We start from the raw sequence: 14,627 nt of genomic DNA, 5'->3' as shown, positions 1-14,627 counted from the left end.
TCTATGTTGTCAAAAGCAAGAGATTTAATCTTATTTCATTAATATTTCTATATGTGTGACCTTAATAAAACTCTACTTATCTTGAAATATTATTTCACTAAAAATCTTCATATATATGAAAATTTAACTTTTCATATATGTGTTACATATATATTTTACTTACATATGTGTGTGTATGCATATGTGTGTATGTGTGTGCATGTATGTATACATAAAACTTTCCACAAAGTCAACCGTAGCTATTTTAAATTTGAGGAGTCATGGTGGCTCATGCCTGTAATCCCAGCACTTTGGGAGGCCGAGGTGGGAGGATTGTTTGACCCCGGGAGTTTGAGGCCAGCCTGGGCAACATAGCAAGACCCTGTCTTTATTAAAAATAATAATAAATAATTTAAAAATTTAAAGAGTTTGCATCCTCTGTATTTGATGTGGTTGGTGCTATTGATAATACAAAAATACATACTTGATTTTATCATGGACTTTTGTATATGTTTGAATATGAATATGTTGGGGAATACAACAATTTACTCCAAATAATATAAGAATACTATGGAGATATGAATTGAGAGGACTTAGCAGCGTAAGTTCTGTTTTCCAGTATCTTTACCACATACTTCTGAAGACTATTTTGCTCACGCCTTCTTTTGTCCTTAGATAAGAACTGGTTCTGAAAACTATCCCTCGTTGTATTGCATAAGGGAAGAAACACATGAGAGGTAGGTAATATGGAAGATATGATGGGTGCCACTATAAGCAGCCATGCCTAGGTTCCCACAGCCTTGTGTGAGGAAAAGCTGGGAAGAAGGTCTATGACCACCTAGGATGGAAGGTGGTATTCAGTCCCCTTCCTGAGGCCCCTAGGCTTTTGGAACTGGGCTTAGAGCAGAAGAACAGACAATAGGGCCTTGACTTGAGATTAATGCTTTTGACACATCCCCAGGTTCTTTGTGTGATTTATTGTCATTAATGTTTTCACTTAAAATGAGGTGAAAGGTTCTTAGTTATATTAATCTCTTGGCCCCAAATCTTGTGTTTTTAAACCAAGATAGGATCTTTGCAATCCATAGTAATAGTGAGCAAGTGATTCTTTTAGATGGTAGCCTGGTTAACATAGGCTAGTTTATATTGCACTACTAAATGATCCTAATATCTTCTAACAGATGTTTATTTCTCACTGATGTTACATGTCCATGTTAGGTCAAAGGGAAGCTCCTTGTATTCAGTATAGTCACTAAGGTACTTAAACTTGTAGAGGGTCCATTTCCGTCATACATACTTTCCAGATTCCAGAAATACAAGAAGAAGAAAACACTGAAAGGTCTTGCCTCCGCAGTAAAATGGCTCAGTCGAGAAGTGACACACACCACCACTGCCTAGAACCCATTGGTGAGAATTATTTACATAGCCCCACCCCAAGGCAACAAAGGGTAAAGAAAGAAAATACCCTTTGTACCCAGAAGGATAACTGGAAATACTGCTTAGCAGCACTAACATCTTCATAGATAGACTAGTTTACCTTTCTTTGGGCTAGCTCACATGGATTACAGAAGTGAGTTTACTATTTATGTGAACAAATACAAATTGACCTTTGCTTTCTTTTTTTTTCCTGTAGTTTTGCAAGAAAAAACTTACTTTTATGATTTTTACATGTATTAATCTTTACATTTCCTTTTCCTCCTTTTTGTACATTAACTGCTGGATTCAGAGTTTGAGTCATTATGTGGATTTGTGGTTGTGAAGGAGAGCATCCGGCCTGTTAATGCTCTCAAATGGGGTATCCCTCAGAAACCTCTCCTTGCAAAAGTAGCTTTTGGATATTATCTTTTACCTGGGTAGAGGGGTTTCAGCTGCCTTGCTGACCTGTATTTAGTGGAGGGCAGTAAACTAAGTGTTTTGGTTTGGCATTTATAATGCCTATTAGATGATTTAGATATGAGAATGAAACTAGCAGAGTGGTAAAATTAACTAAAAGCTTAACTATCTAAAAAACATAATAATATCATCTAGATAGAAATATGGGTCCCAGATGATCCATTCCTCAAATGCTCTATAGGATTGTGTATTTGTGTGGCAATATTAAAAAATGTGGAACAGATAACTTGCTATAAATAAGCTACAACTTAGAATTCATGCTTTTAGTTAACTTACCATCAAATGTAGGTATGAATAGTTGAAGACTTGTCATCAGAGAGACACATAGTGATAAGAATTTTGATTAGGTTTCAGAGTCTCGATTTACCCTAGAGTCCAGCAGCCTCAGTATCAGAATTGATCCTGCCTTCTTGCACATAAAAGCCTGAGCTCAGAAAGGCCCAGTGAGTTGGCCAAGCCCACAGAGTGTGGCAGCACAAGTTCTCATTGACCACTGCCTTACATGTGGGCCCCATGCAGTTTCCCCTCAGTATTCTTTCCTACTGCAGTCCTAGCTAGGTTGGCTTTTTCTTTTCTAAGCTAGGAGTTTAAGTATGGAAATAATGATATTATCCTTATGAAATGCTTTAACTTGTCAGAAGTGTCTCTGTAACTTGTAGGTGTTGTAAATCTGTGGTCTTATTTCTACTTACTGGTAAGGAAGTCGTATTCCTGACTATCCTTGTCAAATACCAAAAAGTTCAGTGTTGCAGCCAGAGAATATCCTGTTTGAAGGACTTTGTCATGACTCATTTTATGGGTCAACATTGGTAGGCCACAGTACCCAGATATGTGGATAAACGTTATTCTAGAATCTATGAAGTATCTTTTAGATGAGATGAACATTTAAAGCCACGGGCTAAAGTGGATTACCTTCCTTAATGTGGATTGGCCTCATCAAATTCATTGAAGACCTTCATAGAAGAAGACTGACTTCTATCAGAGAAGAGGGGATTCTGCCAGCAGGCTGTCTTTGGACTTGAACTGAAACAGTTCTTTCCTGGGTCTCTGGCCTGCAGGCCTACCCTGCAGATTTTGGATTTGCTAGTCCCTACTGTCATATGAGACAATTCCTTAAAATAAATCAATTTTAATATAAATATATATAGTATATATAAAAAAACATATAAAGATATTAATTCTATTTTTCTGGAAAACCTTGACAAAGGTAGGTTTCCTTGTGTTGCCATTTGAACTAGCATGCTCTCTACCACCCATTATGTAGAGTATGTTTGTTTTTTTTCACTTCTGTTTTTTTGTTTTTTTTGTTTGTTTGTTTTTTGTGTTTTTTTTTTGTTTTTTTGAGACAGTCTTGCTCTGTTGCCCAGGCTGGAGTCTGGAGTGCAGTGGTGTGATCTGGGCTCACTGCAAGCTCCGGCTCCCCCGTTCATGCCATTCTCCCGCCTCAGCCTCCCGAGTAGTTGGGACTACAGGTGCCTGCCACCACGCCTGGCTAATTTTTTTGTATTTTTAGTAGAGACAGGGTTTCACTGTGTTAGCCAGGTTGGTCTAGATCTCTTGACCTCGTGATCCGCCCGCCTCGGCCTCCCAAAGTGCTGGGATTACAGGCGTGAGCCACTGCGCCCAGCCCAACTTCTTGTTCTTTAGTAATCCATTAAAACACTAGGCTCACAATTAGTGAAATGTACTTTTTGTCCTAATAGACTTTGTCTTATATATAGCATGTGTATTGTCCTCTGAACTTCTCATGTAAAAATATGAAAAACCATGGGAACTCTCTTTACCCTTTTCTGCCTTACTCCCTAGATTGGTTGGTAAAGAGAGATAATTTGTGTAAAGTGCTATATTATCTATAATTTAAAGTACTTTAGCATATATAACATAATATTTATGGGAGTAACTGTTTTAGGACCCTTTAGTTAGCTTTCTAGGTATTTCAATCATGAATCCACACACTAGGATTAGTAAGTTATTATTTGAAAGACGCTGATTAGAAGCCTGCACCCAGATATTGGTACTTTAAATCTACACAAGACAATGTATTAACGTTAAGTATGCTACAAATAATTGGTGAAATGAATGATGTTGAAGATACAGGGGTTAGCCTTAGAAATATTTTATGTAACTAGACTTTGGGTCAGGCGAGGCTTGCAAATTAACAGCTTTTGGAGTAATACCTAACTAGTATTCCATTTGATCCTGTTTTGTGGTATGTAGGATTCTGGTGAGTGATCCACTTAGAAGGTTAAATGTATCCTACTATAGAATGTAGTTGCAACTGCTTTAAGTAAACCTTTCACACAGGCTACTTTTCAAAATGACTTTAAGGACAGAAATCTGGGATTTTAGAGTTTTATGAGATAGGCCTATGAATCTGTTTTTTGCACCTTCCAGTTAAGCAATGTTTTTACATGAGCAGAATTTAGTTTGAAATTTCTTTTCATTGTAACATACTCCTTATGTTATAAGATTGTAGAGGAGTAGACTAAAGCCCTCAGCTGTTTAGATCTTTGGAGACTACCAGTGTTTACCCTAAATTGTCTGATGATTATAAACTCCAGTTTGGCTTACTTCATTTTGCAACAAGCACCTAACATACTTCTGGGCACACACTGGACAATCAATACACTAGATAATTCTACCTATTGTCGATCAGTGAACTAACCTTAATTTGGGGGAAGAAAAGGAAAGTTGAGATTATACATTGCTCTAAAGCTATTAGAATCCTCCTTTGTGAGGATTGCCAAATTGGTTTTTGGAATGTTAATATGTGGCTATCTTCTCCATGCTTATTGTTAGTTTCTATTTTGCAGAGCCACTGAAATCATGTGAAGGTGAGTCAGGGTTCTGCCAAGGAAGCTTGTGATGAGTGTAGCCTGTTTGTGGAAGCATGTGAATGTTTGGCTTATCTCCAGGAGCACACTTTGCCAAGCCGTCATCTGAAACTCAGCGTGCTAGGACCTGGAACATTTTTCATCTTTGATGTGTCAGGAAGATTTTACAGAACCTGGACCATAGCCTGAACTGAGACCTTGTGGAAGCATTGTGGGAGATTCCTTCCAGTCAGTATTTATAGAATATGCTGAATTTATTTAGACCTGCATTGATTAAAGAAAATGTGTCATAAAGAAGTGAAGGAAATAAGTTTTTTTCTTATTGTTGAAAATGTATTGCTGCTGTTTTGAAAAAGTGTTATGGTTCAAACTACTGAAAATGTATATAAGATAATGATTCTAGTTGAAACCTTAAAATAAGCTAATTTTTACTTTATTTGCTTTTCATAGCCTTGGGTTGTTCGTTCAGAAATGTCCTTGCTAACCATGTTTGTAAACTTGCTACCCCTGAAAGCCTGTCTCTGCTGTGAAGCAGTGGATGAGGTCTTGTTTTGTTTCCTTTGATTGAGAAACCAGAATATTGCTTGTTGGCTCTGAAACAAGAAGTCTTAAATTTAAACATCCTTTGTTTACTTTTCTCAGTGAAATAAAACAGGAACAATGTGAAGGTAGCTTGAACTACAGAAATACATATATCTTGTTGGTGTTGAACATTAGGGCCCAGAATGCTGTTGGCCTTTAGAGTTTTTTGTGTTGCTGGAATACCAGGAGGAGTCATACTCTGATTATTATTTGATTAATTATCCATAATTTTGTAGAGCAATTAAGGTTAATAAAATAAAAATAATAGAACTATTGCAAGAAAATGGAAAGAATCAAGATCATGTAGATGAAAGGGCTTCCTGGTCAGAGAAGACACAGAAAGCCTGGCAGGCCATGAGCCATTGTGTAATGGCAGTGCATTGCTCTGGACATAGGTGGGGATTTTGGCAGCCTAATCTATGTTCTAATACTAAGTCAGTTATGCAGATTTTTGCTTAAAGGGCATTAAACATCCTAGTGGGTGATATATTCAAAACATGTTTATGAAAGAGAGTATGAGGCTGGGCTCATGCCTATAATCCCAGTACTTTGGGAGACCAAGGTGGAAGGATCATTTGAGGCCAAGAGATCAAGACCAGCCTGTGCAATATGGTGAGACCCCAATCTCTATTAAAAATGTTTTTAAATTTAATTTAAAAAAAGAGAGTATGATATGGGTAGTAGGTATCAGGGGAAATATTATCCCTCATATTACCCTGGGAAAGCTTTTCCTCTCCCCTCATTGAACCAAGCATAATTACATGGACTATTTCATTTTATTTTCATAATACTCTTATGGGGATAGGCATTATTATAAAAACCATTTTATAAATAAGGAGACTGTGCCTTAGCATGGTTTTACAACTTGGCAAGTGCTACATAGCTAGGGAATTTAGGGGGCTTTAAATTAGGTTAAAATTGGGACCATACCAATTGGGGATCATATGAATTGGGAGTGTCTTTCTCTTTATCTGCAGCATGCTCTTCGGCTTAACGATATATGTATCTCGGGGTCTTCCATGTCAGTAGAGAGATATACATCTCTTCAATCACTGCACTGAATTACATATTTGTATATATCATAATTTAGTAAGCCATTTTCTCTACTGGTGGACAATTAGGCAATTTCCTGCTTTGGGCTATTACAGATAGTGCTGTAATGAATTTCTTTCGAAATACATCTTTGTACACATTTGCAAGTATTTCTGTAAACACTTAAATGTGACATGATTATGTAAAAGACATTTACATTTAAAATATTGATAACTACTTTTTAATTATGCTTTCCTCTTCAAAAGTATCCTTTTTTTCTGTATCCTCACAAACACTGGATATTGTAGTCTTTTTTTTTTTTTTTTTTTTTTGAGTCTCATTATGTCACCCAGGCTTGAGTGCAATGGCATGATTTTAGCTCACTGCAACCTCTGCCTCCCAGGTTCAAGCAATTCTGCCACAGCCTCCCGAGGTGCATGCCACCACGCCCAGTTAATTGTTTTATTTTTAGTAGAGATGGGGTTTCGTCATGTTGGCCAGACTGGTTTCAAGCCCCTGACCTCAAGTGATCCACCCTCCTAGATCTCACAAAATGCTGGGATTACAGGCGTGAGCCACCATGCCCTGCCTGGATGTGGTAGTCTTTTTAAAAAATCTATTCTTATGGATGAATGCATAGTATCTCCTTGTTTTAATTTGCATTTGCTTAATTTTTAATAAAGCTGAGCATCTTTACATCATTTATTGGACATTAGTATTTCTTCTTTGTTCAATTCTCAATTTCCTTTACCTACTTATGCATGCAATTGTTTGAGTTGATAAAGCCCTTTATATATTAGGAATATTCATGTTTCATCTTAATATTTGCTCATACTTTCTCCTAATCTGTGACTTTTCTTATAACTTCATTATGTTATATTTTATTGCCTAGAAGTTTTTGGGCTTTATTTTTAATCAAATTATTTATTTCCTTTAGAAACTTCTAGGATCTGTGAATTTCTTTCTAACCTGTTAGCTAAACATTGTCCCAAATTTTCTTTTGGCACTTTTTATATATGTATATATTTTTGTTCTGAATTGTATTTTTCTTCATGATATAAATAGGAATGTTTTTCAGATAGGTATCCAATTCTTTTCATAATTTATTAAATAGACCACTCTAATTTGAATAGAAAAGGAGTAGAACAGAATAGAATATAAAAATGAATCTATCCCAGAGCTCAAACTATATTGCCTTAATAAGTGAAGTTTTATTATGTGTTTTGATATCCACTAGGGCCTGATTCTACCCTTACTCTTTTTCAAACTGCTTGTTAGTTTTCATAAAAAATGTAGATAGGATTTTATTTTTTATTGCCCTGAATTCATAAATTAACTTAGGGTAAACTGATATTTACAGTTATTTAGAAATGTGGATGTCTTTATAATATTAAGGATTTTAATCCAGGAAAATAATATGGCATTGCACTTTCTTCAGGGCATTTTGTACTCATCACTTAGTTTTATAGAGAGAAAAATGCTTGTACATTTATGGTTCGTAATTACTAAGTATTTTATTGTTTTAATCATTTTGTTGTATTTTCTAAGTTGTTTTTGTATATAGGTATTGAGTTTTAAAAGTTACATCGCTTTACTGAACTCGTATTAGTTCTAATACTTTTTCTGTTAAAGCTCTTGGATTTTCCAAGTAATCAGTTGTTTAATCTGCAAATAACGACTTCTGGCTTTTCTTTTTCAATAATTTGCAGTGTTTTCTGCATGCCTACTTAATTTACAAGCCTATAAGTAAGCTGAAGATGAAGAGTGTCTTACATTATTTTCTTTTTCTTTTCTTTCTTTTTTTTTTTTTTGTTTTTGAGACTGAGTCTCGCTCTGTCACCCAGGCTGGAGTGCAGTGGCGCGATAGCTCACTGCAATCTCCGCCTCCCAGGTTCATGCCATTCTTCTGCTTCAGCCTCCCCAGTAGCTGGGACTACAGGCACCCGCCACCACGCCCAGCTAATTTTTTGTATTTTTAGTAGAGATGGGCTTTCACCGTGTTAGCGAGGACAGTCTGGATCTCCTGACCTCATGATCTGCCCACCTCAGCCTCCCAAAATACTGGGATTCAAGAATGAAATGGTGGCATAGTCATCTGATTGCTAGATGTCTCAAAAATTATACACAGTATCATTTTCCAATATGCAGTCTTACTGTTTTAGGTTTGTTTTATTTAATTTCAGAATACCCTCAAATGAACTTTATAAACTAGCCCGAATAGGGAAGAACATTCTGATATCAGAGTGTTTGGGATCCTGAAAAAAAGATGTTGGGAAGGAGTTATTTATTTGAAACAGTTCTTTCATACTTACTTTATATATAGGCACACACATACATATTTATTTACTTACTAGTACTAGTGAAATTGAGTGATGTTCCAGAATGAATACTGTTTAAATCATTGTTTTGCAGCCATAAATCTGGACCTATTAGCAGAAGTAGAGAAGTGGTAAATATTAATGAATAATTCCCAGTCATATCTGCCAGTGATTTCCAGGACGCATGAGACCCAGGCCCAGCTAACTGTTATTTTGTGTGTAAAGCTTGCTCCTATAGTCATTTTCCATTGCAGTACACTCAACTATCAATGTTTTCCAAAAAACTATAGATATGTGTATGTGTGTGTATATATTTTGGTCTAGGGTCTTATATTTGAAATATACATTCCTTCTCTTCTGCACTCAAATATGTGAATTTCTGTTTATTCTTCACGACTCAGGTCAAATATCTTTGCCTTCACAAAATTCTTTACTTTCTCAGGAAAATAAAAAAAAATAGTTGGTATATGCTGCTTTTATATCAGTTACCACATTATTTTGTAGGTGCTTATTTTGATTTCTGTGTCCTTCCTAAACTGTAAGCTGCTAGAAACTATTCCTTCTCCAGTGCATAGCACAATGTCAAGCATGAGTTTAGAACTGGAAAATATTGTTGAATGAATAAATGTGAATAAGTGATTACTAAAAATATGAAAGGAAGTGAAAGATCAAAAGAGCTGTCTAAGAGAAAGTTATAAGTATGACAATTTAAGAAGAATATTAGGCCGGGCATAGTAACTTAAGCTGGTAATCCCAGCACTTTGGGAGGCCAGGATGGGAGGATTGCTTGAGCCTGGGAATTCAAGACCAGCGTGGGCAATATAGTGAGACCTCGCCTCTACAAAAAAATTTTTAAAATTAGCTGAGTATGATGGCATGTGCCTGTAATCCTAGCTACTCAGGAGACTACAGTGGGAGAATTAGTTGAGCTCAGAAAGCAGAAGCTACAGTGAGCCTACCACTGCACTCCAGCTTGGAGTGCAGAGCAAGACCCTATCTCATGAAAAAAAAAGAAGAAAAGAAAAAGAAAAATATTAGCATGGGAAACACGCTAATATTTATGAAATATTATGAAAAGATAAATAAAAGCACCAACCCTATACTATGGAAACGTGCATTTTGATGCAGTAAGGTTTACTATGGTGGAGAAACATGGTAGAGACCAAATAGGGATCCAAGCGGCATGAGGCTATGAAAACATGTTGAAAAGTCAGGAAGAAAACAGTACCCACTGAGGTACAAATCCTACAAATGACACTATTTAAGAAGCATATACCATTAGGAGCCACATTATATCTGCTTCTATATATGCATATGTATTCTTGGTTTATAGGTTACCATATATAGAATATAGGAATTACTTGTTTTCTAATAATACAAATGTAAAGTGTCCATAGAACAGCAGGGCCAGCTATGTAGGAAATAGGCATAATTTCTTTAGTCTTTGGCCTTCTGTTCTGTCTTCTGTTTTTACTGTATCTTTTTATAAATATTATTTTAAAAGCTAATCCTAGATTTTATGATTTTTGGGGGAGCACAGTTTAGATGCATAATAATTATTGAATTTTGTTGAAAATGCCAGTGTTTGCTATGTATATTAATTGGACTTGATGAATTATACATTTATTTCTTTCATGTATTTTTTCCTGTATCAAGAGAGGGATTAGACAACTACTTCAGTTCCTTTTAAGATAAACATTTCAGCAGAAATAAGGACAATCAAGTTTCTTATGGCTATATCTGAAGGCCACATTTAGTTGTCTTTTAAATGATGTAGGTAAGAAATAAACAGCTTCAATATCCTGTTTGCTGTACAGCCCTTGAGCGATATTGTCATAATAATTTCATAGAAAGTTTCAATGAGAATTTAATTTAAATGTATATGCAAGTAAAGTGAGGGATGACAAACAAGATCCCAGGACAGTGTTAGAATGGAGGTCAGATTCAGTGATCCTATGATTGAGACGGCATTATAATACTGACACACTGCTACTTCAGGGCTAGTATAGGTCATACCATGAAACAGGTTCAGTGTAAGTATTTGCTTAGGTAGCTTCAAGATGGTTTACCTTAGTTTTATTGGGAAACAGCAGAGCGTTCCAGCTAATATGGTTCATTCTGATTCTACAAAAGGCGATAAATATTGCTATTCACATAATGTGTTCTGTGGCTACTTTGTCTCTTAAATGATTAAAAGTGGTACTATCACTTACACATTTTAAAAATTAGTAAGTTACTTTTATACTGACTCAATTTTCCGTTTCTTAACATCTCAATTGATTTTAAAGACAAAACAGTTGTTTAGAAGAAATTCATCACATGAATGTTTAAACTTACATATTTTTGGATACCTGGCAATTTGTTTTTTTTCTGTATTATCATCTTGTTGGCCTCTTACTACAGGTTTTCAACACATACTCCAATGAAGACTATGACAGGAGAAATGATGAAGTTGACCCTGTGGCTGCTTCAGCTGAGTATGAACTTGAAAAACGTGTAGAAAAGCTGGAACTTTTCCCAGTGGAGCTAGAGAAAGGTTCGTGAGTGCTACAGTGTTAATATCATTATGTTGCTATGTTAATAATACAGAATTATTTTTCCAAAATGTAGCCTTTTTTCTAAGGATTGGATAAAATTTTAATTCTAACAGAGGATCTTATTTATTAAGTTTCAAAAATAGTTGATATGGATTCTGAGTAGATGGTGGATTGAAAGTTTTACTCCCAACTGAAACCCATCTATCTTAGCTGGCTGGGATGGTGGTTAGGATCAGGGAGGTATGAGTGAGGCCTAATGCTTTGTTGGTATTCCTGGAAAGGGCTGCTACAGCTGAGAGCCCAGAAAGAGCTGGTATATGAGAGCTTGGGGCAGATGCTTGCTTTATTTTGTTTTGGTGGATAATTGGAAAATTATGGAGATTTTTAATGAAGGCAGTAGAATCCAAGGAAATTTAAATAGTAGGGCTACATCCTCTCCCCCTCTGAGGGGAGAAGGTTGAAAGAGAGTAGGGAGAAGAGGGAGCAGAAAGGCTTCCTTCTGATTTCTCTCCCTGGAATGACACCCTGCCTACTGTAGTAACTGCTGACCTGTGGCATCAGAGATTACCAGGTAAGATGTAAGATGGGCACCCAAGAACTGAACTGTCTCTCAGTGAACAGAGAAATAACACCTCTGAGAGAGCTTCGAAAAAAAAAAAAGAGTAGAACAAGCAGATGATAACTTGAATAACAAGAAAAAAAGAAACAAAAACCTACCCAAGGATATTCAAGCATGGCTTAAAAAAAGACATTGGCAAATTATGCCTCTAACAAAGGACTAATATTCAGAATCTATGAGGAATTCAAATAACAGCAACGACAAAAAGAAACCCATTAATAAGTGGGCAAAGGACACGAACAGACATTTCTTAAAAGAAGACTTACAAGCAGCCAACAAACATGAAAAAACACTCCACATCACTAATCATCAGAGAAATGGAAATCAAAACCACAATGAGACACCATCTCACACCGGTCAGAACGGCTATTATTAATAAGTCAAAAACAACAGATGTTGGTAAGGATGCAGAGAAAAGGAAATGCTTAGATACTGTTGAGGGAAATGTAAATCAGTACAATCTCTGGAAAACAGTGTGGAGATTTCTCAAATAATTGAAAATGGAACTATCATTTGACCAAGCACTCCCACTACTGAATATCTACCCAAAGGAAAAGAAATGATATCAAAAAGAGACTTGTATGTTTAACTGAGTACTATTCAATGGTAATAGTCTTGGAAATAGCAAAGTCATGGAATCAACCTAAGTATTCATCAATAGATGACTGGATAAAGAAAATGGGGCATATACACACTATGGACTACTGTGCAGCTATAAGAAAGAATGAAATCATGTCTTTTACAGCAACATGGTTGGAGCTGGAGGCCATTATCCCTACATGAAATAACTCAGAAACACAAAATTATTTGCTGTATGTTCTCACTTATAAGTGAGAGCTAAACAATGGGTACACATCAACATACAGCGCAGAGTAATAGACACTGGGGACTCCAAAAGTTTACAAGGGTGGGAGGGGGATGGGGCTTGACAAATAACCACTGGAGTACAATGTGAACTATTCAGGTAAAGGTTACACTAAAAGCCCAGACCTCACCACTATGTAATATATCCATATAGCACACCTGCACATGTACTCCCCTGAATTTATACAGATTTAAAAAAAGACATTCTTGAGCAACTTAGCAACAAGAACAAATTACTTGATTTTAAAGTGAAAAATTTCACTGGAAGAATTGAAAAGGATAGTTATTGTTGAGACTTAAGTTGGCGATCTAGAAGATGACGTTTAAGAGATGTTCCAAAAAGAATTCTCAAATGACAGAGCAAAAATCCAAGAAAACTCCCAATACATAAGTTGTAGGCAACCGAAGAGAAAAACGACAATGGAGAAGGACAGACTAATAATAATCGTAGAAGAAAAATTTCTTGTCCTTAAAAAAAAAGATCTGAGGCTTATATTAGGAAGAGCTTATCCATTTACGAGTGAGAGGGCTAAATAATCCCAAACTGATCCCACACTTAGGCATAGCCTGGGAAAATGTCCTAATATTCAAAGATAAAGTGAAAAATCTTAAAAAATTCCAGGCCAAAAAATACCCAACCAAACAAACAAGCAAAGATACTTGCAAAGGCAAAATAATTAGACTAACATCAGACTGTAACACTGGAAACAGGGAGATGTAGAAATAATTTTACATGCCACTGAGGGTAAAAAGGATGGTGATCCAAGAATCCCATATCCATCCCAGAAAGCATTTACCTATCCTGGTGAAAGAAAGACACTGCTGCTATCTAAGGATTTAAAGAACACGTTGCCTACATAATTTATCTGAGTAATTCACTGTCCAATTTAGCAGGGTGGGAGTGAAGCAGAGAGCAGTTTGTTCAAAACAGCAAGGGCAAGGAAAAAAGAGGTGAAAACTATTAAGTATTAAACATACAATTGCTTAAATGAAAAAGTATGAAGAATACTAGTCATATTACACCAAACATGACTGATGGATTACTCCTGTTAAAAGACACTTTCATTTGGAGTTAAAGTGAATTAAAGAGTAATGCTTACATTTTTCATACATTTTTAAATGTAAAAGCCATTCTTAGCTCATGGGCCATACAAACACAGCTGGGCCATCATATTACTTATTTTAGTAGTGGCAAAAAAACAAGAACAATCCAAATATTCATCAATGGTAGAAAGGGTCTATAAATTGTAGCATATCTAGGCAATAAAATATTACTCAGCAGTGAAAATGGAGGTGCCACAGTTCATGCAGCAGTACGTATGATTCTTAACATGATATCGCAGGAAAGTAAAAATAGCAAACCACAGAAGAAGCCATTTAGTGTAATATAATTGCATTTACTTACATTTATTAAATAGCATATTGTTTTGGGATACACAAATGAGTAGTTTTTAAAAAGTAGTATTAAAAAGTAGGGAATGATTAACACAATGTTTAGTATAATGGTCACTGAGGAAAGAGTTGCTGTGTCAGGGAGGGATATATAGTGGCTTTTATGATGTCGGTAATATTATGTGTGTGTCTTTGTACATGGATGTTTGTTTTATTTTTATTCTTTAAACATAATGTTTTGTAGATAAATATTTTCATCAACTCATTTGTATGTTGCCATATTTCATACTAAAAATTAAACTAAAAGGTAACCAAATCAAATACAATTATTGGAGATTTCAATATATTTCTTTCAGAACTGGACAGATTTATGGACAGAAAACAAAAATCAAGGAGTGGGTTAATATAATGAACTCTATTTCAAGCTGTATTTTAAAACAAAAAGTTTTATCCTTTGGAAAAAATTTTAAAGGTTCCTTTAATATGAGAATTTGGAAATTACATAATACATTCCTAGGTAGATGTCTGATTGAAGAGAAAATTAAAACTCATATCCCAAACCATCGTGGAAAGGATT

The 14,627-nt window shown here is 35.7% G+C and overlaps 1 protein-coding gene across 17 annotated transcripts in view; it reads left to right on the top strand.

Annotated features, from left to right (window-relative positions):
• PPP1R9A (protein phosphatase 1 regulatory subunit 9A) overlaps positions 1–14,627 on the top strand; it is a 390,995-nt gene that overhangs the window by 192,545 nt on the left and 183,823 nt on the right. For all 17 annotated transcript variants that reach the window (XM_063726078.1, XM_054559470.2, XM_054559467.2 and 14 more), the window contains exon 3: positions 11,042–11,174. In XM_063726078.1, coding sequence (XP_063582148.1) covers positions 11,042–11,174 — 133 coding nt within the window. The remainder of the gene's footprint in view (positions 1–11,041; positions 11,175–14,627) is intronic.

Source organism: Pongo abelii, chromosome 6 (genome assembly GCF_028885655.2).
Source record: "Pongo abelii isolate AG06213 chromosome 6, NHGRI_mPonAbe1-v2.0_pri, whole genome shotgun sequence".
Taxonomy (NCBI): domain Eukaryota; kingdom Metazoa; phylum Chordata; class Mammalia; order Primates; family Hominidae; genus Pongo; species Pongo abelii.
This window is presented reverse-complemented; position numbering and strand designations above follow the sequence as displayed.